The sequence below is a fragment of the Mobula birostris genome, chromosome 32 (assembly GCF_030028105.1).
Source record: "Mobula birostris isolate sMobBir1 chromosome 32, sMobBir1.hap1, whole genome shotgun sequence".
NCBI classification, from domain to species: Eukaryota; Metazoa; Chordata; class Chondrichthyes; order Myliobatiformes; family Myliobatidae; genus Mobula; species Mobula birostris.
The window spans coordinates 22319819-22347280 of record NC_092401.1 but is presented as its reverse complement, the minus strand read 5'-3'; the positions used below and the strand labels follow the sequence as shown (position 1 = coordinate 22347280).

Below are 27462 nucleotides of genomic sequence, written 5' to 3'. Positions count from 1 at the left end.
AGAAATAACATCTCCAACTTACTGACAATTGATACTGGTGTACCTCAGGGATGAACGCTTAGCCCACTGGTCTCCTCTATCCACACCCATGACTGTGTGGCTAGGCATAACTCAAATGCCATCTATAAATGTGCTGATGATAGATATTTTGTTGGCAGATTTTCAGATGGTGGCGAATAGTCTTAGAGGAGTGAGATTTAACAGTGACTTGAGTGGTGTCACAGCAACAACCCTGCTCTCAACGACTTCGTGCACGACCCCCTATTGAATCGATGGTTGGGACATAATACCACAATGCCCCACTTTACACAAGAGATTCTGCAGATACTGAAAATCCAATTGGACACACACAAAATGCTGGAGGGACTCAGCAGCATCTATGGAGGGGAATAAGGAGCTGATGTTTTGGGCTGAGACTTTCATCAGGACTCTTGCCGTTAGACGTTTTCAGGAAGCAAACTTCATTTCCTTCTCCATTGTGTAGTCAGTGTGATGGTGAGATTGTACAGCATATAAAACCCAGAGCTCACCGTGACATCTGACACTAGAAAGGGGGAGGTGCGTAGAGAATGGGTCTCGGCAACATGAGCAGCTGCCTGCCTCTTCTGGGTAAGTGTTAATTCTGGAATATTTCTCTTTCTGTCTCTGGCCCACTCTTTTCCCTCCCCTCTCCACTCCTCTACCTCCCTTCGTCCTCCTCACTCCCTCCCTTCTGTTGCTACTTGTCCTCCCCTCCCCCTTCTTCCCCTCTCCCTTAACTTTCCTCATCATATTCCTGTTGTTTGTCCATTCCTTTCCATCCTAAAGACTACAACCAAGGCTGGACTTTAGGCAGGGCTAGGCTGGGCTGCAGCCCAGGGACCAGAGCTGCAGGGGGGCCCAAAATAGGTAGTTATCATCACGGCGAACAAAAAAAAATACGAAAGTGGAGCTCAGAAAAGAAAAATGAAGCAAGAAAAAGAGGACCGTGGGAAAGAAGCATTAAAAAAGACATTGAAATTGACAGAATTTTTTTAGACCTGTTCTCCATGATGCAGCAGTGCCATTGCTCTTGTCACAGTCTGAGACCGGTGGACAAATGGAGACTTGTTCAACAGCTAGTTCTAGCACCAGTGTTAGCACAGGACCACCGTCCATGCCACAGTCTGCAGCTAACATTGAAGAGGCAGAGAGCATGACTTTGGGATTCCCGACCAACCAAGTTGGGCTGCCATTAATGTTAACGTTACCACTACTGAAGATCCTTACAGCATTGATCCTGCTCGCTGGGGAAAGGAAATGTTAGATGATTCAGTCCGAGCATACTGGGCTAAGAAAGGGCCGGAGTCCTGCCTGACTAAGGATGTGGATATCAAATCTTCGGAACAAGTATACAAACAGCAGAAATGTTTTTTTCTCCAAATTTCACTTCAAACGCAAGCTGGTAAATGGTGAGCACATATCATACGGCTCTTATATTCCCCTCCCACCGGCTGTGTGGTTTGTTTTGCATGCCGCCTCTTCAGTGATGGTAACTGTCAGTCCATCTTCCAAACTGGTTTTAGCGACTGGAAACATGCCGCTGAGCGCGAATCAGAGCATCTCATTTTTCAAAAAGATTATTGGATTATTGTCAAGTTTCCTAGTTTGTCATAGTGCCATCTCTCTTGGCCTTTTTATCTCTCATTTCCATTTTACTTTCTCAGAACACATGGTTGAGAAAAATACCTAGATAAAAACGCTTCGGCGTTGTTTGAGAAATCAAGCCTATGGTATGTGCAGCAATAGCTAAATAAAAATTTAAGATTGGGTACATCATACTTCATCTCCTCATAACTCTACTAAGCCAACTAAGTCGAGGTCAATTTTTGAGTGCTTTAGATGCTGTCCTTTAAACTAAGAATCTGCATTACTTTCTGTCCTCCCTCTTAAAGCCTGCAAGTTTATAGCCTACGTATTGTACTGAACCAAAGTCTTGGTCCTCAGCTTTGATATCGAGGGGCCTGTTCTGTGGCAGTGTTCAGAAGTAAGTCCTGGGCTAATTGAATGAGTCCAGAGTCCAGTAAAAATACTCTTTGCCCACCCCTTTGAGCATCTTCTCCTGGCTGAAGAGGGAGAGGAAATCAGTGGACCAACCCTCTGAGGATGTTGGACCAAATCTCGGACAAACGGACATCACCCTAAACAGACCAGCCATGAATTCACGGTATTGTTCAGGGTAGATCGCATGGGCAAGCACATGGCCCAGGGGGTGAATGTTCTCTGGGCAAAGATGCTGCCATCTGTGCTGAGGGAGAAGACTAGACTCGAGCTTCTGAGGAAGTGAGAGTCAGCGGACCCAGGTTTAGTCTTGATCTCAGGTACTGTCTGTGAAATTTGCATGTTCTTCCCGTGCACATGAGGTTCCTCTGGGTGTTCCAGTTGCCTCTCACATCCCAAGGATATACAGGGTTAATTACCACTGAAAGCTACCTCTTAGTGTAGGTAAAAAGCAAAATAACCAGAGGGGAGTTGATGGGCATCTGAGGGAGAATGTTGCCAGGAAACAGGGAAATAAGAAGGGAAGTAGGACACAAAGAAGAGAAGATCTGCAGATGCTGGAAATCCAAGCACCAGACAGAAAATTTTGGAGGAACTCAGCAGGTAAGGTAGCATCTATGGAATAAAGTACAGTTGATGTTTCAGGCCGAACCCCTTTGGCAGAACTGGAGAGAAAAAGCGGAGGAGTAGATTTAAAAGGTGGGCTAGGGGAGAGAGTACCACCACGGGGAGGGATGAAGTAAAGAGCTGGGAAGTTGATTGGTGAGATGAGATGAGAGGGAGAAAAAGGGATGGGTAATGGAGAAGGGGTGGGGATGGGGACTGGGGTTGAGAGCATTACTGGAAGTATGAGAAATTGATGTTCATGCCATCAGGTTGGAAGCTACCCAAAAGGAATATAATGTGTTGTTCCTCCAACCTAAGTGTGGCCTCGTCATGACAGTGGAGGAGGGCATGGATGGATATAATGGAATGGGAATGGGAAGTGAAATTAGAAAGGTGCCACTGGGAGATCTGACTTGTTCTGGCAGATAGAGCATAGATGCTCAGCGAAGCGGTCTCTCAATCTATGTCGGGTCTTACCGATGTACAGCAGGCCATGCTGTGAGCACCGAACACAGTAAATGACCCCAACAGAACCACAAGTAAAGTGTCAGCTCACCTGGAAGGACTGTTTAGGGCCCTGGATAGTCGTGAGGGAGTAGGTGTAGGGGCAGCTGTACTTGTTCCGCTTGCAAGGATAAGTATCAGGAGGGACAATTGGACAAAGGAGTCTCATAAGGAAACAGAAAGTGTGGGGGAGGAGGGAAAGATGTGCTTGGTGGTGGAATCCCATTGGAGGTGGTGGAAGTTTCAGAGAGTTATGTGCTGGACGCGAAGGCTGGAGGGATATTAGGTGAGGACAAGAGGAACCCTATCCCTGGTAGGGTGGCAGGAGGATGAGGTAAGCAGACATGCATGAAATGAGTTTGTGGATCTTAGGTAGGAGGTAGAAATGTGGGGTGTGGGGTGCGGTAACTGTGAGGTTGGTGGCGGTGGATGGGAGATCCTCAGAGCCAAAAAGGTTGGTGATAGTGTTGGTGACCGTGACCTGCTGTTCCATAGTGGGGTCCTTTTCGAGGGGTAGGTAAAAAGAGGTGTCTGAGAGTTGGCGCTGGGCCTCAGCAAGTAAGAAGTCAGAAGGGGTTGCTCTGCTGGAGCTGGTGTGGGATGGATGGGCTGAATGGCTTCTGGCTGGCACACAAGTCAGTAACATGGCAATGACCACACTGTGTCACGAGAGGGACATCCACCCAGTCACCTGGTTTTCCCAAGTGCTTGATTCCAGAATCTCTGAGGATCTCCAAGGTCATCCCGGCCTGCCCTGGTGACTGATCTTATTGAGAGCTGGTGGAGGACAATGGTCAGTTCCACCAATGTTCAGGAGTATCTGAGCCAATGTTTGGAAGGTCGTCCCACAAACTGTGTGTGCATCCTGGCTGGATTGATTAGGCGAGAACAGTCTGTTAAAGGTACAGACCAAGTCTCCTATTTCCTCTGGATCCTTGACTGGGGACAGAGCAGGAAAATGGTCAGAGATGGAGGGCCAGGTATAATTATCATACTGACAGCACAGGCTTGAAGGGTTGAATGGTCTCATCCTATCCTCTATGTTTCTATGAGCAGGAAGGGCTGTCATCGAGCATATCTTCCTGATCTGGTGATGAAGCCTCCACCATTTCCCCACCAGTCAGAAGAGCGAGTCACAGTCCAGATTATCTGGCACCTTGCACATTTTAGTACATTATGAGCTGCAGGTCTGTTAGTGGACTCTTCAAACCCTGGTACCTTTGTCCCGGGACTGGCTCCTTCACAGCTTGAACCAGGCTGGACTCTCATATCCGTGTCCCTCTGAAGGAATTCCATCCCAGAACTTAGTCTGTGGTCTGCCCCCTCACATCTGTTTGATTGGATTTGGTGGAGGTAGCTTTACTCTGTATATAACTCATGTTTTCTCTGCCCATGATATATTTATGGGACAATTTGAAGGGAGCTTCATTCTGTACTTACCCCATGATGTCCTTGCCTCAGATGTGCTTGTGTCAGTACCTCCACCTGAACTCTGTCTTTATGTGTGTTTTCCCCCTAGCTGTCAGTCTGTGGTTTTGTATTGCCATGTGCTCCTGTCCCCGCTCCTGCTCTACTCTGGCTTCTGTGTTAGTGAGCACTCCGTCTTTCATCGGTTTCTCATTATTACCTGTACTGCTGCCCCCTGTGTCTCATTGTGCTCCAACTATCATCTGTCTCTCTGTTTATTGCTCAGTGTATTTCAGCCCTGTGTTTTCACCTGTTTGTTGCCAGATTGTGCCAGTGAATTTTCCTGAGCCTTTCCAGCATTCGTATCTGAACTCTGTGTGTCTGAATATCGACTCTGTTTCTCCGATTCTGGTTTTTGGATTTCTCTGGATGTTTTGATCTCTACCTGAACTTTGACGATGATCTTGTTTGCACCTTGGGATTTGATACTCAGTTAATATCACTGTGTGCACAGTACTGGGTCTGCAATTGGATCCCTGCTCCAGTGCCCTGACAGCTTGTGGTACAGTGCAGACGAAGAGTTACAATGAATTTAACCCATGATATCCTGCTGAGGATATGTTTGATGGGATGACACAGAAGGAGTGTTACTCTGTATTTAACCCACGTAGTCACTGGTCTGGAAGTATTTCATGGGATACTAGACCAATTTTTATGCCATGGAGGTGTACCATTAAAAAACTATATCTATATATCTATATATATATAAACTATATCTTTATATATATATATATAGATTGTAACACCCAAAATGCAGAGAATAAAAACCACATCATGCCCATAAAAAAAGAATAAAATAAAAGAGCTATTAACTGGAGTAAGGGGAAATATGAGGCTATCAGGCAAGATCTTGGAAGCATAAATTGGGAACAGATGTTCTCAGGGAAACGTACAGAAGAAATGTGGCAAATGTTCAGGGGATATTTGCGTGGGGTTCTGCGTAGGTACATTCCAATGAGACAGGGAAAGGATAGTAGGGTACAGGAACCGTGGTGTACAAAAGTTGTTGAAAATCTAGTCAAGAAGAAAAGAAAAGCTTATGAAAGGATCAAAAACTAGGTAATGATACGAGATCTAGAAGATCATAAGGCTAGCAGGAAAGAGTTTAAGAATGAAATTAGGACAGCCAGAAGGAGCCATGTGAAGGCCTTGACGAGCAGGATTAGTTAAAGCCCGAAGGCATTCTACAAGTATATGAAAAACAAAAGGATAAGATGTGAATGAATAAGACTAATTAAGTGTGGCAGTGGAAAAGTGTGTATGGAACCAGAGGAGAAAGCTGAGGTACTTAATGAATACTTTGCTTCAGTATTCACTACGGAAAAGGATATTGGCAATTGTAGGAATGATTTACAGGGGACTGAAAAGCTTGAGTATATAGACATTAAGAAAGAGGATGTGCTGGAGCTTTTGGAAAGCATCAAGTTGGATAAGTCACCGGGACCGGACGAGATGTACCCCAGATGTGGGAGGTGAGGGAGGAAATTGCTGATTCTCTGGCAATGATCTTTGCATTATCAATGGGAATGGGAGAGGTTCTGGAGGATTGGAAGGTTGCAGATGTTGTTCCCTTATTCAAGAAAGGGAGGAGAGATAGCTCAAGAAATTATAGATCAGTGAGTCTTACTTCAGTGGTTGGTAAGTTGATGGAAAAGATCCTGAGAGGCAGGATTTATGAACATTTGGAGAGGCATAATATGATTCGGAATAGTCAGCCTGTCTTTATCAAAGGCAGGTCATGCCTTACAAGCCTGATTGAATTTTTGGAGGATGTGACTAAACACATTGATGAAGGTAGAGTAGTAGATGTAGTGTATATGGATTTCAGCAAGGCATTTGATAAGGTACCCCATGCCAGGCTTATTGAGAAAGCAAGGAGGCATGGGATCCAAGGGGACCTTGCTTTGTGGATCCAGCATTGGCGTTCCCACAGAACGAAAAGAGTGATTGTAGATGGATCACATTCTGCAGGGAGGTCAGTGACCAGTGGTGTGCCTCAGGGATCTGTTCTGGGACCCCTTCTCTTCGTGATTTCTATAAATGACCTGGATGAAAAAGTGGAGGGATGGGTTAATAAATTTTCTAATGACACAAAGGCCGGAGGTGTTGTGGATAGCATGGAGGGCTGTCAGAGGTTACAGCAGGACATCGATAGATGTAAAACTGGGCTGAGAAGTGGCAGATGGAGTTCAACCCGAATAAGTGTGAGGTGGTTCATTTTGGTATTCTACAATGGCAGAATATAGTATTAATGGTAACACTCTTGGCAGTGTAGAGGATCAGAGGGATCTTGGGGTCTGAGTCCATAGGACACTCAAAGCTGATGTGCAGGTTGACTCTGTGGTTAGGAAGGCATATGGTATATTGGCCTTCATCAACCATGGGATTGAGTTTAAGAGCCAAGAGGTAACGTTACAGATATATGGAACCCTGGTCAGAGTCCACTTGGAGTACTGTGCTCAGTTCTGGTCACCTCACAACAGGAAGGATGTGGAAACTATAGAAAAGGTGCAGAGGGGATTTACAAGGATGTTGCCTGGGTTGAGAAGCATGCCTTATGAGAATAGGTTGAGTGAACTCAGCCTTTCATCCTTGGAGCAACAGAGAATGAGAGGTGACCTGATAGAGGTGTACAAGATGATGAGAGGCATTGATTGCGTGGATAGTCAGAGGTTTTTTCCCAGGGCTGAAATGGCTATTGTGAGAGGGCATAGTTTTAAGGTGTTTGGAAGTAGTTACAGAGGAGATGTCAGGGGTAAATTTTTTAGGCAGAGAGTGGTGAGTGTGTGGAATGGGCTGCCAGCAACGGTAGTGGAGGCTGATACAACAGGGTCTTTAAACAGAGTCCTGGATAGATACATGGAACATAGAAAAATAGCCATGGGTAACCCTAAGTAATTTCTAAAGTAAGTACGTGTTCAGCACAGCATTGTGGGCTGAAGGACCCGTATTGTGCTGTGGGCCTCCGTCTTCTTCCCTCTTCCATCAGAGTGCCTACTTTCTTCTTACTGCTAGAGACATTTAGTGGTGTCTTACAGGCAATGAGTTGGAACAGTGAGGTGATAACAGAACACCCCAACCCTCCTCCCTCCTCAGGTACTACCAAACTTCTTCCCTTCTCTGATCACAGTTCTCATCCATACCGGATATTCTCAATTCTGTCTGACCTTCCCCTCTCTGAGGCGGAACGTCCTGCCCTCAGTAAGAGCCTCACCTTTGTCCCCCTGCACCCGCCATGCCCACAGTGAAGCCGAGCTCTTCTTCCATTGTCGCCATCACTGTCCCTACTTCTTTGGCAAGGACTCTTCAGCCTGTACCGATGACCCCTTCTCCTGTCTTCAACCCTCCTTCTCTTCCTGGACACTCTGCTCTGGGGCTTTTTATCTCTAACTGCCGATGGGACATAAACCATATCAACTTCAACACTCATCTCTACAATTCTAACCTCAGTCCCTCTGAACGTGTAACTCTCCACTCTCTCCGCACTAAACCCCACCTCACCATCAAGCCCGCAGATAAGTGGGGTGTTGTAGTAGTCTGGCAGATTGACCTCTACCTTGCTGAGGCCAGGCAGCAACTCTCAGACACCTCCTCTTACTTGCCCCTTGAACAGGACCCCACTAAGGAGCACCAGGCCATTGTCTCGTGCGCCATTGCTGACCTTATCGACTTTGAGGATCTCCGACCCATTGCCACCAACCTGAGAGTTCCCTTACCCCGCACCTTCCGTTTCTACCTCCTTTCCAAAGTCCATAAACCTGACTGTCCAGGTAGACCCATTGTTTCTGCCAGTTCCTGTCCCACTGAACTTGTGGCTGCATACCTCAACTTTGTTTTGTGCCCCTGGTTCAGTCCCTTCCAACTTACGTCCATGACACTTCACACACTCTTGATCTTTTCAATGACTTTAAGTTCCCCGACCCTGATAGTCTCATCTTCACCATGAGTGTCCATTCCCAATGCATCTCCATCACCCTTCAGGAGGACCTTAAAGCTCTCTGCTTCTTTCTGGACAACAGACCCAAACACTTCCCTTCCCACCACTCTCCTCTGTCTTCCAGAACCGGTTCTTGCCCTCAATAATTTATCCTTTGGTTAATTCCACTTCTCCCAAACTAAAGATGCAGCCATGGGCGCTCGCAGGTGACCCAGAAATGCCAGCCTTTTGATCGGCTACGTGGAACAGTCCATGTTCCAAGCCTACACAAGCATCATCCTCCAAATTCTACTTACACAACATTGACGACTGCATTGGTGCTGCATCCTGCACCCACTCTCAGGCTGAGGCTTTTCAATAGGATTGGAACGGAAGGAGAGAAGTCAGGGTGAGAAGTTGGGGGAAGTTGCTTATGAGGCAACTGAGATATCCTCTTTCTTCAGAGAAAGGGACGTCCCTTCCTTCACCATTTATGCTGCCCACACCCTCATTTCTTTCATTTTGCACACATCTGCCCTCACCCCATCCTCCTCCTGCTACACCAGGGATACGGTTCCTCACCTACCACCCCACGAGCCTCCACTTCCAGCACATAACCTTCGTAACTTCTGCCATCTCCAATGGGATCCCACCACCAAGCACATCTTCCCTGCCCCCACCAGTTTCCTCTTTCCACAGGGATTACTCCCTACTTGGCTCCCTTGTCCACTTATCCCCCCTCCAATGATCTCCGCCCTGGTACTTATCCTTGTAAGTAGAACAAGTGTCACACCTTCCCCTACACCTCCCCTCTCACTATTATTCAGAGCCACTAACAGTCTTTCCAGGTGAGGTGATACTTCTCCTGTGAGTCTGCTGGGGTCATGTATTGTATCCAGTGCTCCCTGTGTCCTGTATATTCATGAGACCCGACGTAGACTGGGAGAACACTTCACTGAGCACCCTTGATCCATTTGCCACAAAATGGGATCTTCCGGTGGCCACCCAATTCAATTCTGGATTGCATGCCCAATCCCATTCTGACATGTCAGTTCATGGTCTCCTCTACTGCCACGATGAGGCCACATTCAGGTTGGAAGAACAACATCTTATATTCCATCGGGGTAACCTCCAACCTGATGGTGTGAACATTGATATTTTGAACTTCCGGCAATTGTTCCCCCCACCCTTCCTTCACCATTCTCTATTCCCCATTCCCTGTTTCCCTCTCTCCCCTTATCTCCTTAGCTGCCCATCACCTCCCTCTGGTGTTCCTCCTCCTTCTTTTTCTTCTATGGTCTTCTGTCCTCTCCTGTCAGATTCCCCCTTCTGCAACCCTTTATCTCCTTCACCAATCAACTTCTCAGCTCTTTACTTCACCTCCTCCCCTTCTCACGGTTTCATCTATCACCTGCCACCTTGTACTTGTTTCTCCCCTTCCCCCAACTTCTCACTCTGACTTCTCCCCTTCCGTTCCAATCCTATTGGAGAGTCCTGGCTCAAAACATTGACTGTTTACTCTTTTCCACAGATGCTGCCTGGCCCACTGAGTTCCTCCAGCATTTTGTGTGTGTTGCTTGGATTTCCAGTATCTGCAGATTTTCTCGCGTTTTAGTTACAAGGAAAATGACTGACCTTTGTCTTGCAACTCTAACCCCTTATCTGTTTCTGTCCCGGGGAGAGGAATTCCAAATCTTTCTTTCCAAATTCCAGGGTAACCTAATTTACCCCCAGTGATGGCATGTTGTGGTGCATAAAAATTTCTTCCCTGAGGACAGTGAACCTCTGGAGCTCTGAATTCACCAAGGATGGTGAAGGCTGGATCATTAGGAATATTTAACGTGCAAATAGATACTGTAAGTATTTGCAAAATCAAGGCATTGAGTCCTTGGGAAACTGGCACAAAAGGATCAGAGCCAGATTCATTATCACTGTCTTCTATAACATGAAATTCGTGCTTCATGTCAGCATTATAGAGCAGACATAAAATTACGATAAATTATAAAATAGATGCATGGTACAAACAGAAGGACAAGTGAGGTAATGTTCATTGGTTCTTGGGCCATTCAGAAATCTGAAGATAGTGGAGAAGAGGCTGTTCGTAAAATGCTGAGTGTGCATCTTCACCATTTCTCTAATGGTAGTAATGAGAAGGGGGTGGGTCCCAAATGATGAATGCTGCCTTTTGAGGTGTTGTCTTTTGCAGATGTCCTTGATGATGGGAGGGTGGTGTCTGTGATGGAACTGGCTGAGTCTGCTGACTCTTTTGATCCTGGGTGGTGATGCAACCCGTCGCACCACTCTCCTCCACAGAAATTCCTAACAAGGTGTAGCGACTGATGTCCCTTCCTCACGACTGCATCAATGTATTGGGCCCAGGATATGTTGTGTTGATGTTGATGCTGTGGAACTTGCTGGGAATTCCAATGGGACAGCACTCCAATCATTGGAGTTCATCTTTTGGAGGGATGGGATGGAAAATAATTAGTTCCATTGTTGAGAGAAAATTACAATTAAACTGGAAATCTTAAGCTCAAAGTAAACTTATTATCAAAATAAGTATATGTCACCATATACTACTTTGGAAATCATTTTCTTGCAGGCAAAAACTGGAACATAAATAAATACAATAGAATTTATTAAACATCATAAATAATACTGACAAACAAGCAATCTGCAAAAGAGTTCAAATCATGTCAATAAAAAAAAGTAAATATATAATACAGAGAACATGAGACGTAGACTTCCTGAAAGTGAGTCCATAGGTTGTGGAATCAGTTCATCGTTGAGGAGAGTGAAGTTATCCATGGTAGTTCAGGAGCCTGATGGTTGTTGGGTAATAACTGTTCCTGAACAGTTATTGGGACCTAAGGCTCCTGTATCGCACCATCCAGGACTTGCCCTCTTCTCAATAGTCCCATCAGCAAAGCAGTACAGAGCCTGAAGACCCACACTCAATGTTTTCCCAACAGCCGCCATCAGTCCAGTCACCAGATTTCTGAAATGTCCATGAACTCATGAATACTATCTCATAACACCTTGTTTGGATATTAGTTAATATTTATCACTTCAAAGTTCAAAATAAATTTATTATCATATGGTAAGTTACCATGTACTATCCTGAGATTCATTTTTTGAAGACATTTACAAGGAAATAAAGCAATACAGTAAAATTTATATAAAACTCTACATAAACAAAGACTAACAAACAATCAAAGTACAAAAGAAGGCAAAATTTGGTTCTCACACCACTAGGTTCAGGAAGTTATTACCCTTAACCATCAGCCTCCTGAATCAGTGCAGATAACGTCAGCAGGTGATGTGGAGTTATGTGAGCTTTGGAGACCGGTGTCAGAAGTCAATACCGGTGGCTGGATTTTGGTCACTGAGAACAAAGCACAGACACTCCTGTGATCAATGCCATCAATCCAAAGTCTGGTTTTGCCCATCTCAGGAGGTGGGGCTATTAACTCTCTCACCGTCCCACAGTTGTCATCATCTCTGGCTATGTTCAGTATTGGGGTGTTGTGTTCCAGGAGGGAAGGAGTAAAAATGACAGAACCAAAGTCTAACAGCTTCATTTTCATTCTTCTAGTTATCTTGTGCTGTGGTATGTTCCAAGACATTCTGTCCCAAAATCACAAGTGTCAACCAGGTCATCGATTTGAACCATCACAAAACAAATGTTTCGGTGAGTTTTAAATTCCCTCAGGTGACTGAGTTTGGTTGAGGTTTAAATGGGTGATACAGTCCATTTAATGGTTTCAATGAATGTACATTTGGTGCCCCCTTTATTAGGTACACATGTACCCCTGCTCATTAATGCAAATGTCCAATCAGTCAATCATGTGGCAGCAACTCAATGCACAAAAGCATGCAGACATGGTCAAAGGGTTCAATTGTTGTTCAGACCAAAGATCAGGATGGGGTAGAAATGTGATGTAAGTGACTTTGGCTGTGGAATGATTGTTGGTGCCAGACAGGGTGGGTTGAGTATCTCAGAACCTGCTGATCTCCTGGGATTTTCACACATGACAGACTCTAGAACATCCAGTGAACAGCAGTTCTGTGAGTGAAAACACCTTGTAATGAGAAAGTGTTATGTTTTGTAACTCCAAAACACAAAACGAATTAAAAGCAAAACCACAGAGCCAGAGCCAGGGATAACTCATGTACATTTAGTTTTGTTTAAATGAACCAGAACACTTACTCAAACAATATATTTACAATATTACACAAATATTTCTGAGCTATTAAATACACAACAGAAAGGTCAAAGGAGAATGGCCAGACTGGTTCAAGCTGATAGGAAGGTGACAGTAACTCAAATAACCATGTGTTACAACAATGGTGTGTAGAAGGGCATTTCTGAATGCACAGCACTGTATATTGATCCCTCTGAAGATCCCTCTGAGTTCCTCTCTGGTAATTAAATAAATTCCAGTATGGATAATTGTGAAATATGGTGTAACTAGAGTTTTATAGAGCTGCAATATTTCCTCACAGCTCTTGAACACAAATCCCCAACTAATGAAGGCCAACACACCAGAGGCCTTTTTAACCAGTTGATTTAATGTGACGGTAGTGCTGCACAATATTCAGGGGGGTGTCCCTGGTGTGAAGATGGGATCGAAATGTATGTGTCAAGCACATTGATGGGTCTGGACTTGACACATCGACCAGTGGAGAGAGTGGGTGGCCTTCCATGAAGGATATGTATGAACCAAATGGTTTTGAAGAAAATCTGGCACTTTTTAAAAATCATATCGCTACAAAAGTCAACTTTAATATTATTTATTTATTTAGTGATATAGTATGGAACAGGCCTTCTGATCTAATGAGCCACACTGCAGCAACCCACCTATTTAACTCTACCCTAATCACAGGACAGTTTACAATAACCAATTAACCTACCAACCAGTACATCTTTGGACATTGGGAGGAAACCACAACACTTGGAGGAAATCCACACACTCGTGGGGAGAATGTACAAGCCCCTCACAGACATTGTCGGAATGGATCTCTGAACTCCGGAATAGCCTGAGTTGTAATAACGTTGTGCTGACCGCTACACTACCGTGGCATCCCTGATGTTATTTTCTAAATTCCATCAACTACAGTAGAATCCACTTGTAATGGAGAGCAAAATGTTTACGATTGTAAAGAACTTTTCCTCTTTACACAGATATCGATGAATGTGAAAATGTTGCTATATGTGGACCTCGCAAAAGCTGTTGGAACACAGCTGGTTCTTACAAGTGTCAATGCAAGCAAGGGTACAACGCAGTCAATCAGGACTGTGAAGGTGAGGACTTTAAATAACTATAAAATCAAGAATGATTTTTTAGATCTGAATTGTTGGTTGTGAATGTGTTAGGTAGCGATCGACTGGTTGGCGACCACTATGTTAGAGACTGTGAATGAAACAAAATTGCGAGGGGTATATTGTAGATAGGGAAAATGCAAACAGGACTTTTCCACTGAGGTTGGATGGGTCTCCAAACCGAGAAATATGAGGGAATCTTCATCGCTCAAAGGGTTGTGAGAGTGTGGAAGGAGTTGTCATCACCAGAAGTTTGGATAGGTACATGGATAGCAGGGGTATGGAGGGTTACCAGTGCAGGTTGATGGCATTGACGAGATGGGCTGATGCTTCTTCTGTGCTGTACTTTTCCATGACTCTAGGGGGCGCTATGGTAGAGTAGTGCAACGCTATTACAGTTCGAGGTTTCAGAGTTTGGAGTTCCTTTCCAGTGCATCTGTAAGGAGTTTGTACAGAAGTCTGGGCAGCGTAGTGGTCGATGAAATTTAACTCTGATAAGTGTGAGGGTGGAGATCTTGAAGGTTGGGTATATACCATGAATGGTGGGACACTAGGGAATATTGAAGAACGAAGGGACCCTAATGTGTAGTTGAAAGATCCCTGAAATGTTTCTCCGTCTGCACAGATATCGATGAATGTACTTCCACTCTGTGTGCCCAGGAAGCAACTTGTCAGAACACAGATGGGTCTTTCAAGTGTATTTGCAGCACAGGTTTTCAGTCGACTGAGAAGGCTGGCTCCAGCGGAAGGAGGAGCTGTGAAGGTAATGACCATAAATAACTGTGACATAGAATAAAGATCAAATTGCCAATCTCCAGGATGGTCAAGGTCAAAGTCAAAGTTCAGTTTATTGTAATATGCACAAATAGATGTATGCTCTAGTACAATGTAAAACTTACCAGATGGGCCAAATGGCCTAATTCTGCTCCTATGTCTTTTGATCTTACGGTCTTACCTGCAGCAGCATCACAGGCACATGGCATGATGTAAGAGTCATTCACAAGAAAAACATACATTACATACAGTGGATTCTGATTAATTGGGCCATCAGTTAATTGGGGCAGCCACTTATTTGGGAGAACACTGAAAAAACAAAAACTAATTGTGAACATTGCCAAGATTCCCTTCAGTTACTTTGGACACCATGCAGCTTATTTGGGGCAGTAGACGGTTGCCGAACAATTTCTAACTAGTGTCAATCATGCATAGGTGTGTGTATATTGGACGCTATACTCTGCTGAGAGCAGAGTTTTTAAATACAATGGATTCTTGATAATTGGGACGCATCAAGACCAGCACATTTTGGTCCAATCAGTGGTTGTCATGGAAATATTAAAACTTATTAAAATGTCAAGCTATCATTTAACTAACAATTTACGTATTTAAATGAAATGCAGATGAATTAGTATACCGCCAGTACTACTAGAGTACTATAACACTGTGTATTAATTCTTAATAGTTATCAACAGAGGAATTAATCTGCTGTGTACCTCTGATTGGCTGTAAATGAACAAAATCAGTGCAGACAGCTACAAACGTTTGTAGTAGACAACAGACTGCCTTTATAGATTACTTTGGACAATTGCATCCTCCAATTCTTCATTTTTATTGATAATATTCATAATGATTGTCCATACCTTTGTAATTCCTAATTTGTTGAAGTAGTGATATGGTTTCATTTTCACTCTTGGCCATGTCTGGTATCTTCAAGTCAGAACGGTTGAAACTCCATTGAGCAAAACAGTTCTGAATTTTTCTGCTGCTAATTTCTTGCCAGCTTTCAATGACAAAAGTCATTGTGTTTTGAACACAAACACATGTAACTGACGCTACTAAAAGGCTGATTGCTCTAAGCAAAGCGCAGTGTCTAACGGCCATGCAAGTGGATGTGAATCACACTAGTTAGAAACTGTTTGGAAAAGCTCCTACCCCAATTAAGCAGCATAGTTGTCCCAAATACTGAAAGGAAATGAGGCTATTTTCTCAATTTAGTTTTTGTTCTTTAAGAGTTGTCCCAAAAACGGCTTCCCTAATTGACCGGATTCTGCTGAAGCATCAGTTGTGTGTGTTTGCGTTCAAAAAACAGTGATTTTCTGTCACTAATAGTTGGCGAGAAATATGTCGCAGTGTTGGGGCATTTCCTAAAATTAAAGAATAATCTCATGGCTGCTGCTGCCTTGAGAGGAAATATTAAAGATGAGGTAAGGCAAAAAAAAAAGTGGGGGTTTTAGATCTTTGGACAGCTCTGGTTATTAATGCTGAATAAAAGAGAGGACTAGAATATGAAAGCAAGAATGTAATGCTGAGGCTTGAGAAGGCATTGCTCAGAACGGATTTGGGCCCCTTATCTAAGAAAAGATGTTCTGGCAATGGAGGGGGGGTCCAGAGAATGATCCCATGAATGACGTGATTAACATATGAGGAGCATTTGATGATTCTAGGCCTGTCGTCCAGTGCTCCCCAACCACTGGGCCGCAAAGCACGTGATACCGGGCTGCGAGGAAACAATATGATTTGGCGATATGAAACGATATGAGTCCAGCTGCACCTTTCCTCATACCCTGTCACGCCCACTGTTGAACTTTAACGCACGCGAGGTCATCAGTGACCCAAGACGTGCAAAGGAATGGGTCCGTGACCCATTTGTGAATGTTTCCGGTGATCTCCCATGTCAGCGTGGGAAAAAGATCAACTCCTTGAGCTTGTAAATGACGGTGGGCTGAAAAATATGTTTGACATAACATCTCTGCCGGCATTCTGGATCAAAGTCAAGGCTGAATATCCTGAGATAGCCACGAAAGCACTGAAAATGTTGCTTCCATTTCCAACATCATATCGCTGTGAAGTGGAGTTTTCTGCAATGAATGCAATGAAAACTAAATTGCCAAATAGAGTGGACATAAGGAACCCATTCGAGTATCGCTGTCTCCCATCAACCCTCGATAGGACCAAGTTGTTGCAGGAAAACAAGCCCAGGGCTCCCACTGATTCAGCGATATTGGTGTGTTGCAATGATTTAATATGTTCACACAAGGACAGTATGCGCTGTGTGTTTAATATCCAAACGTTACTTAAAATGTTATGATGCTATTGACTTATAAGTGACTTATAATTCAGTGGTCCCCAACCTCCGGACCGCAAAGAATGCAGTGGTACAGCGGTAGCCAGAACGCACCCAGCACATCTTTAAGAAAAAAGCCGAAATAAACAAACTAATTGATGCCGGCCCAGATCAGAGGCAACACAATCGGCTTGTTTATTTCGGCTTTTTTCTTAAAGATGTGCTGGGTGAATTCCGGCTACCACTGAACCGCTGAATTCTTCGCGGCAATGTATTGGTCCGCGGCCCAGAGGTTTGGGACCACTGTTATAATTCACTTATCACTATATTCATGTGAGGAAAATATGCACTGTGTGCTTAATATTAAGTTCATTAGATAAACCCCCTTAGAAATTAAATTGAGTGTATTAGCCACTTGTAAGTGACTTATAGTTGATTTATCACCTATATTCCGGTCATGTTTAACACTACACCCCGCTGGTCGGCCGGTCCGCAAGAATATTGTCAATATTAAACCGGTCCACAGTGCAAAAAAGGTTGGGGACCCCTGCTGTAGTCCCTTGAATTTTTTAGCAGAGGGTGGTGAATCTGTGGAATTTATTGCCTCAGGAGACGGCTCCAGCACAAACAGAAATCAGAATCAGGTTTATGATCACCGAGGTATGTTGTGAAATTTGTTGCTTTGCTGAAGCAGTACACTGTGATATATGAAACGTACTATAAATTGGTCAGAAATACATATTCAAAAATTAATTAAGTAGTAAATAAAGAGAACAAAACAAGTGTGGTAATATTCATGGGTTCATTGTCTGTTCTGAAAACTGATGGAGGAGGGGAAGATATTCCTAAAAAGTTGAATGTTTGTCTTCAGGCTCCTGTACCTCGTGCATGATGGCAGTATTGAGAAGAGGGCATGTCCTGGGTGGCGGGGTTCCTTCATGATGGATGCCACCTGTTTGAAGCAGTGTGTTTTCAAGATGCCCTAAATGGTGGTGAGGCTAACACCCATAGAAACTGGCTGAGTTTCCAACCCTCGGCATGTTTTTCTGGTGCTGTGCAGTGGCCCCTCCATACTTGACGGTGAGGCAGTCAGTCAGAATGCTCTCTGTTGTACATCTGTAGCAATTTGTTAGCTCCATCTACCTATATTGACCAGACAGATCGTTTGAAAACACGAAACCACCATCAACACAACCCTTAGGACCACATCCAAGCTGGTTAACAGTTTTAGTTACCATGGTCATTACTGCTTAAGTCCAGAATCCTAAATTCCCACATCGATCAACATCATAATCAAAGTTGAATTAATTTATTATCAAAGTACATATTTGTCAGCATATACAACACTGTGATTCATCTACTGACAGAAATTATTGCCTTTGGTTCAAGAGCCGAATGGTTCTTCTTCTTCTTAAGCCCTTAGCTCCAAGTCATTGTGTATATTTGAAGTGGAGTTTGAGAGGTTCTTAATGAGTAAGGGTGCCAATGGTTACAGGTAGAAGACATGAGAATGGGGTGAAGAGGGATCGTAATTCAGCTATGATGGAATGGCAGAGTAGGCTCTATGGGCTAAATGGCAGAATTCTGCTCCTAGATTTCATGGTCTTATGGTCTTAAATATTGCAAATGGTGAAATTTGAACTACAAAATGGAGAGTGGAGAAGCTCAGAAGATCAGACAGCAGCTGTGAGAGAGAAACTGGTTCAAAGAGCTGGAAAAAAAGAGAAGGAGGGGTCACTGATATGATGGAGACCAGATTTGTGAAGGGGACACAAAGCATCCAGTTAATAGTTGAATGTGCATGGTTAGAAAGAAATAGAAATAAAAATGTAGGATACAGTGTAGAGCATGCTGGAAATTTGAAACAAAGAATGATGCTGGAAGCACCCAGTGTTATGATTCTCACCCACAGATGCTGCCTGACCAGCTGAGTATTTCCAGAGCAGATTCAGGGAGGGATGAGGCAATGAACTAAGACTTGAATGTGACCAAACCTGGTCTTGGTGCAGTCACGTTAAAGATTACTGGAGCGATGAGAGTCGTTTTTCCCTTTCCAACTCCCACCCCATGAAAAGCAGCAGCAGCAGAGAAAAGTGGGGCCACTGCAGACCTTCCACATTGTTATTGACAGCCCCATGGGGCGGAGAACAGGGTATCAAACATCTCAGCTTCCAGCAGACAACTGAATATTTGGTTCCTTGAGTCAATTCCCAAACTTCATTTCATAAAGCGTTAACAATCTTCCATGGATGTTTAGAGGTGGGTAGATGAACTTGAGTCAATTTCATCTATTACCAAACTCCATTGCATAGAACCATTGACAAACATCTATAGATGTGTAGTGGAGAGTAGATTTACTTGCTGCATCACAGCCCGGTATGGAAACACTAATGGTCTTGAACAGAAAATCTTACAAAAAATAGTGGTTACAGACCAGGCCATAATGGGAAAAGCAGCATACATTATCCATGACCACCACCAACCAGGACATGCTCTCTTCTCACTGCTGCCATCAGAAAAAAGGTGTAAGAGCCTCTGGACTCACACCACTAGGTTCAGGAACAGCTACTACCGCTAAACCATCAGGCTCTTGAACCAAAGGAAATAACGTCACGAAACTTCACTTGCATCATCATTGACATGTTCCCAGAACCAGATTCAAAGACTCCTCATATCATGTTGTCGATAGTTATTGCTTATTTATTATTATTATTATTATTTCTGTTTCTATTAGCAGAGTTTGTTGTCTTCTGCACTCTGGGTGACCGCCCTAGTTGGGCATCTTTAATTGATTCTGTTATGGTTATTATTCTTTTTTTTTGTAATTTATTTTTTATTGAAGTTCATCATTGAACAAACATTTCCATAAGATGTACTTCAGACACTGTACATATAGATCATATATTCATATTTGCCACAAATATCCACATCATATTTATCTGAGATATACATGTATAGAAAGGAGATGAAAGAAAGAACAAGCAAAAGGAGAAAACTATGTACAAGTAGGGAGTGATTGTTTTGTTTTTACAACATATTCATTGATTTGTGAGAATAAAATCAGGCCTATGAGGTGTTATGTAGTTAAACCATTTTTCCCAGTATGAACCAAATTGTTCCAACTTATGATTAACAGATGCTGTTGTCTTCTCCATTTTGTAAATATCCATTGTAATTTCCATCCATACATTTAAAGTTGGGCTCTGCTGTGATAACCATTTCCTGGTAAGAGTCTTTTTACCAGCCACCAGCAGTATATTCATTAAATATTCATCTCTTTTCAACCACTCTTGAGGTATATACCCAAAACATATGGTCTTACTTTCTAAGGGTATTTCACATTTAGAGATGTCTTGAAGGGCATTGTGTATCTCACTCCAATAGCCTTTGATAACGGGGCAATCCCAGAAAATATGACAATGGTTCGCATTTTGATTTCCACAATTTCTCCAGCAAACAGGGCGGTTACTATCCAAATGGGATTTCTGAGGAGGTGTAATAAAATATTTTATCAATTTTTTCCATCCAAACTCCCTCCATTTCTGTGAACTGGTACACTTCCATTGATACCTCCATATTATTGTCCATTCTTCCTCAGATATAATTATCCCTCCTTCCTTCTCCCATTTTGTTTTGATGTATGAAGTGGAATGTGTTTTAAGATTTGACAAACCCTTATACACGCTTGAAATGATTTTACTACCATTATCTGAATTATATGCTTTTCTAAATAGCTCTATCAAACATGTACTTGACTTGGTTACATTTTTAACCCTCCTATTAACATACTGTTGCATCTGTAAATCCCGATAAAAGTCTTGTTTTTCTAATAATTGTTTCTCTTTAAGCATTTCAAAACTGAACAGTGTTCCTTCCTTCATTATATTGCAAAGAACTGTTATTCCTTTAGCTATTCAGTCCTTAAATCTAGCATCCAGTATATTCGGCGTAAAATCCGAGTCATATGCACACCATTTAAGAATTGCAATATCTCCCTCTAGTTTATATACTTTCATAATAGTTTTCCATATTTTAAGAGTCCATTTCACCCATGGGTTATCAATAGTATTTGTGTATCTTTGCAGGTTGTTATCAGCCAAAATTGCCTGTATGGGGATGGAAAGTATCCTCTCCTCAATGTTTTTCCATTTAGCGTCATATGATGGGTTGCACCAGCATTTCACAGCTCTCAACTGTGCTGCAAAATAATAATCTCTAAGAGAAAGTAGGCCCCATCCCTCCTTTTCCTTGGCTAATTGCAAACTTTTGAGACAAACTCTAGGCCTTTTACCTTGCCACATATATCTTGATAACATTTTGTTTCATTCATTGAATTAATTTTGGTTAATCTCTATTGGTAGGGTCTGAAAGAGATATAATAGTCTGGGCAATATATTCATCTTAATGGATTCAATCCTTGAACTGAGACTAAAAAAAGGAATTAGATTCCATCTTGTTATATCTTCCTTAATTGTTTTTATATACTGTATAGGCGGATAATTGCATTCTGATAATTTTGCCAAATCTTTTGGCATAATGACGCCCAAATATTTGAAAGACTCTGTTTGCCATTCCCAGGGATATCTAATTTCAATTTCTCTTGGTGGGCTATAGTTATATGAAAGTAATTGGGTTTTATCTATGTTGATCTTGTATCCTGATAATTGACCATACTGTTCAAAGGATTGCATCAATTTAGGTAAAGAGTATGTTGGTTGCCCTAGATAGATCAAAATAACATCTGCGTAACTGGTCAATTTATGCTCTGTCCCTTTAATAGTAATTCCTCTGATATCTTCATTTTGTCTAACGTATTGAGCTAATGGTTCCAGATATAATGTGAAGAGTAGCGGTGACCATGCACAATCCTGTCTTGTGCCCCTTTCTAGGGTAAATCTATTTGATAAATATCCATTGATTTTAATCCTAGCAGTAGGATTGCCATATAGTGCCTGTATAGTTTTAATAATTGTGTCATGTAAACCAAATCTATGTAAAGCTCTGTAAAGGAAATTCCAATTAACCGAATTAAATACCTTCTCAGTGTCCACGCTGATCACTATTACTTCAATTTTATTTTTTTGTATCTGAAAAATAATATGAAGTGTCCTTCGTATATTGTCTTGTGTTTGGCAATGTTGTATAAAACCTGTCTGTTCATTATGTATCAGTGTGGGTAGAAACTCTTCTAATCGTTTGGCCATGATAGAGGTAAATAATCTATAATCCACATTAAAAACAGATACTGGTCTAAAAGACCCACAATCCATTTTATCCTTGCCTTTTTTTGGTATAGTTGAGGTTATCGCCTCCTTCCAGCTAGGTGGCATTTGCACCTTTTTTAGAACCCAGTTCAATGTGGGAAGTAAAATATGAATTAACTCATTTTTAAATTCTTTACACCACTCTGCTGTATATCCATCTGATCCTGGTGACTTGTTTAATTTAAGCCTACTAATTGCAGTTTTTAGTTCAGCTTCAGTTATGTCAGTAGTCATCGTTCCATTTTGTTCTTCGCTTAAAATGGGTAACTCTAGAGAATTCAGGAAGGTGTCCATTTTGGGTTATGCTTCCCCCTCGACTTTGGAATATATGTTTCGTAAAACACTTCAAAAGCTTCTTGAATTTCACTTAGCTTCTTTTTTTATCATTTTTGTTCTTGGATCCCTAATTCTATGAATTGTATTTTCTGCTACCTTTTTTTTTGTGTCCATGCCAGTATTTTCAGATTTAGATCCACTTTCATAGTGTCTCTGTTTCAGAAACAGTAAATTTTTCCTGATTTCTCATGTAAACAAACTATTAATTTCATTCCTAATTTTTAAAATATTCTCTAATGTATCCTGTGCCAAACTCAATTTGTGTTTTTTTTTCTAGTTCCTTCAGTTTATTCTGTAATTCCTCGGTTTTATTCTTTATTTTTTTCTTATATGAAGATATGGTGAAACATCTCCATTATCATTGAATTCTAACTAAAGACCAATTTCTTTTTTAATTTGTTCCTTAAAATAGGGATCATTGAGTAGACTTGAATTTAGTTTCCAAATAGTATTCTTTGGTTGTTGGTCAAAATCAACAGATAAATATATAGGCGCATGGTCACTTACATCTATTGTCCCAATTCCACAGGTGTTTATTTTGTTTTTATCTTTTCCAAATGTTATGAAATTGTCTAATCTTGTATATACAGAATGGGGGGGGGGGCAGAATAATGAGTGTAATCGCTTCTGTCAGGGAAAAGGTCCCTCCATATATCAATTCGACCAACGTCCTCAAAACATGTGTTAACTTTCTTATGTAAGGACTTTGTTTCATAGGTTTTTCTATTGGAGGAGTCTAACTTTGGTTGGAATTGTACAAACGTAAATTTAAATCTCCCCTGCATATCAAGAGACCTTCTGTTTCCGTTACCGTAATATTAGTAATATCTCTTCCTGGGGGTGCATATATATTCAATAGAATAACTGAATTTCCATCTATATTCCCCCTTACCAGAATATATCTGCCGTCCTTATCTCCCATTTTGAATACTTTTTCAAAATTTAGCTTGCTTGAGATGAGAATAGCAACTCCTCTCCTATGTCCTGGGTTATATGAGAAAAACAAATTAGTGAAGCCCATTCTCTTTAGTTTTCCATGCTCATTATCACTTAACTGAATTTCCTGTAAATATACTACATGGGCTTGTTCTTTCTTCATTTTTGACTGAATCTTACAGTGTTTGATTGGATTTAACAGCCCTTTGACATTAAAAGAAATGAATTTTACTTTGTCCTTTGCCATGTGTATTTATCTGTCAGTATATCATTGAAATTAGCAGAATAAAACTTAGTCGATCTACTTCTTGAACAAATAAGAACCAAGAAACACGAATGAAAAGAATGGTAACGAAGGTGTGATTCCAAGGCTGAGGTCTCTAGTAGATGACCCTGGATTGAGCTAGAGGAAGCGTCTAGCCGTGCGGGATAGCCTCTCCTACCTGTGAGCTGAGGGCCCCCACTGCAGTACCCATAAAAGTAAATGAAAAAATCTATATCCATTACACAGAAAAGACTTCCCTGTGTATTCCTCCCATGTATATACTCTGATTTAGGTGGGGAAAAAGAAGCAAATGAATGAATAAAAAATAAAATAATTGAGTAATATAAATTCCATATTGTAATATGTATTTCTGGAGTTAAGTATAGCACCGTCTATTTTTCCTTCTGTTTAGCTGATCAACACTTTTGAAATTAGTCAGACCTTGTGACTCTTTTGGAGACAGTGAGGGCTGTCTTCTGAAAACACACAGTCTCTTCCAGATATTCTTCTTTCGCCTTCCTCCCATCCCCTGCTTTCTCGATTCTCTCACTAATTCCCAAGCAGAGTGGGATAGCTGCTCAGCCAGGCTTTCCCTCGGTTTGATCATGCTGACAGGCAACTCTCTGTCCTTCATGTCTGCAGTCCCCCCTTTCACTGTCTGATACACCTGCATCCTGTCTTCATAAAACACTCATAGTTTAGCAGGGTACGGAGTCTGGAGGCGAATCTTTGTTTGCTTTAATACTCACATTGCTTCAGAATATTCCTTACATTTCTGTAGGACAACTGGGGGGTTATCTTGATCAAAATATATTAATTTCCTGTTCAAAAATACCTTCTTCTTTCCCCAGGCCTTGCTCAGAACCTCAGAAGAATTTAATGGACTCAATACTCTGCAAATTACACAGGGGAGTCGTTGTGGGGAGGTGGGATAGCTATCATTACTTTTACTGTTAATTTCTTTGATAAATCTGATAATTTGTTCAACTCAGAAGGGATAAGGGACTCACAAGCAAATGGGAATAGCTCATTGTGGTCAGCATGGATGAGATGGGCCAAAAGGTCTTTTTCTGTGTTTGACAAGTTTGTGACTCTACATTTTAGAGTTTGGCAAAATGAATTCGTTGACCAGTCATGTTCCATTAGGAACAGGAGACAGAGTACTGCATTGTCCAGGGGCAGGGGTGACTAGAAGTGGCAGCTGTAGCTGGTGTGTTCATTACTATTCTAGTCTTGGTTCCCAAACTCTCGCACAGTCTAATGTCATCCTCTCGGAGGTGGTTCAGTAAAGCTCTGAGTAATCCATGGGGACAGGGATGTGATCCTGAGAGGGAGGGGAAGAGTCAGCGATGGACCATATGAAGATGAATGTATCTTGAAAAGAGTCATCTATATTGATAACATTTTGCAGTTCTGTGTGATTGTAGGAAGCAGTGTCAATGCAATCATAACTAAGGGTTGAGCAAGATAGTCTGGACAGGATTGAAGCAAGGACTTGCATCCCACCAAAGATCAACCCCAGCTTGCATTATGTGAAATAGCAGAGCCATACTTTTGTCCCACAAAATACCAGACATGCTTAACAGGGAGCAAACAATGTTTATGATTGTGAAGGATTTTGTCTGTTCACACCGATATTGACGAGTGTGAATCCTCTCCGTGTCACCAAATTGCAACTCGCAACAACACACTGGGTTCCTACCAGTGCAACTGTGTTGCAGGGTATCAGGGAACTACTGCGACTGCCAGCCTCACTTCAAGGAAGGTTTGTGAAGGTAAGGGCTTTATATCTTCATGAAAATGGAGTGTTTATCTCAGGCAGTTTTGGTGTCATCGATTCTCCAAGATTATCCCGAAGATATCCTTGGAAGTAAAGAATAAACAGACAGTGTCTGCACTGTGTAAATCCCTCCGATAAATTGTATGTGTTGGATTTCGATGGGATTTTTATTAATCAGTGTCTTTGAATATTTTGGACATGAATTATTCATCAAGCAGATCCCTTGGAAACAGGAGACCAGCGAGGTAGTCTGGAGAGGATTGAATTCCAACACAACTGTTAACATCAGCTATAGCTGCCGTGCTCATTACTTTTCCAGTCCTGCATCCCATATTCCCACTTGGGCAAAGTCATGCTCACAGAACCCGCTCAGTGGAGCAGCTGGGTAAAGCACTGGGATTGAAATGTGTCCAACCCCAGCCTAGGCTCAGAGCTACGTCACTGTTCAACAGAGCCACGGACACCCTGTACAACTCCCCATTGACCACTTCCCCCCAGCTACACACAACCTTAATACACGGCTCCAACAGAATGAAAAATCAAATTCCAGTTGACTATCACTGACATATGTCATGAAATTTGTTGCTCTGCTGCAGCAGTACAGTGCAATACATAAAATATCCTATAGGGTGGAGTAATAAATATATATTAGAAAATTAAAAACAAGTAGCAAATAAAGAGAGTAAACATGGCGATGTAATATTCATGGGTTCATTGTTCGGAAATCTGATGGTGGAGGAGAAGATATTCCTAAAAAGTTGAATATTTGTCTTCAGGCTTCTGTACCTCGTGCATGATGGCAGTATTGAGAAGAGGGCATGTCCTGGGTGGTGGAGTTCCTTCATGATGGATGCCACCTGTTTGAAGCAGTGTGTTTTCAAGATGCCCTAAATGGCGGTTTTGGCTAACGCCCATTCAAATCAGCTGAGTTTACTATCCTCAGCATGTTTTTCTGGTGCTGTGCACTGGCCCCTCCATACTTGATGGTGATGCAGTCAGTCAGAATTCTCAACGTTATATATCTGTAGCAATATAACTGTTAGCTCCATCCAGCTACCTTTTCACCTCAATTCTTAAGGCCTTTTCCTGTTCCTTAACTCCATTCACCTGATTTTATTTCTCAAACCATAAGGCCCCTTCCCAAGAATAGTCACTCAATCCTTTGTTCCAGCGGAGGTCTTCTCTCGATTAAACGACACAGTGCTGAGTTAGTCCATGCCGACCCACAGAGCCCAGGTATGAAAGGGAGCAATCCATGTTTACTGTTGAGAGAGATTTTCCCTGTTTACACAGATATCGATGAATGCAAGTCCTCACCTTGTCACAAACATGCAACTTGTGTCAACACAGTGGGCTCCTACCAGTGTAACTGCAGCACAGGTTTTCAGGCATTACCTGCGACCGGCAACCTCACAGCAGGGAAAGTTTGTAAAGGTAAGGACATTGTCTCAACATGAAAATGGCGAATTAATCGCAACTTATTGTAGATATCAATCCTCAATTCTGCTGCAGAGGCCTATAACTAAAGAAGAATTTAATGGACTCAGCACTCTGCAAATTACACAGGGGAGTCGTTGTGGGGAGGTGGGATAGCTATCATTACTTTTACTGTTAATTTCTTTGATAAATCTGATGCTTTGTTCAAATGAGAAGGGAAAAGGGACTCACAAGCAAATAGGAATAGCTCATTGTGGTCAGCATGGATGAGATGGGCCAAAAGATCTTTTTCTGTGTTTGACAAGTTTGTGACTCTATATTTTAGAGTTTGGGAAATGAATTCGTTGACCAGTCATGTTCCATTAGGAACAGGAGACAGAGTACTGCATTGTCCAGGAACAGGGGTGACTAGAAGTGGCAGCTGTAGCTGGCGTGTTGATTACTATTCTAGTCTTGGTTCCCAAACTCTCACACAGTCTAATGTCACCCTCTCGGAGGTGGTTCAGTGATGGTCCGAGTAATCCCTGGGAACAGGGACATGATCCTGA

At 42.3% G+C, this 27462-nt stretch overlaps 1 protein-coding gene across 4 annotated transcripts in view; it reads left to right on the top strand.

Moving 5' to 3' along the window:
* Positions 1–546: 546 nt before the first annotated feature.
* Positions 547–27462, top strand: part of LOC140191196 (uncharacterized) — a 102087-nt gene continuing 75171 nt past the window's right edge. For all 4 annotated transcript variants that reach the window (XM_072248354.1, XM_072248353.1, XM_072248352.1 and 1 more), the window contains exons 1-5: positions 547–609; positions 12108–12203; positions 13698–13817; positions 14461–14598; positions 26771–26911. In XM_072248354.1, coding sequence (XP_072104455.1) covers positions 570–609; positions 12108–12203; positions 13698–13817; positions 14461–14598; positions 26771–26911 — 535 coding nt within the window. In that variant the 5' untranslated portion in view covers positions 547–569. The remainder of the gene's footprint in view (positions 610–12107; positions 12204–13697; positions 13818–14460; positions 14599–26770; positions 26912–27462) is intronic.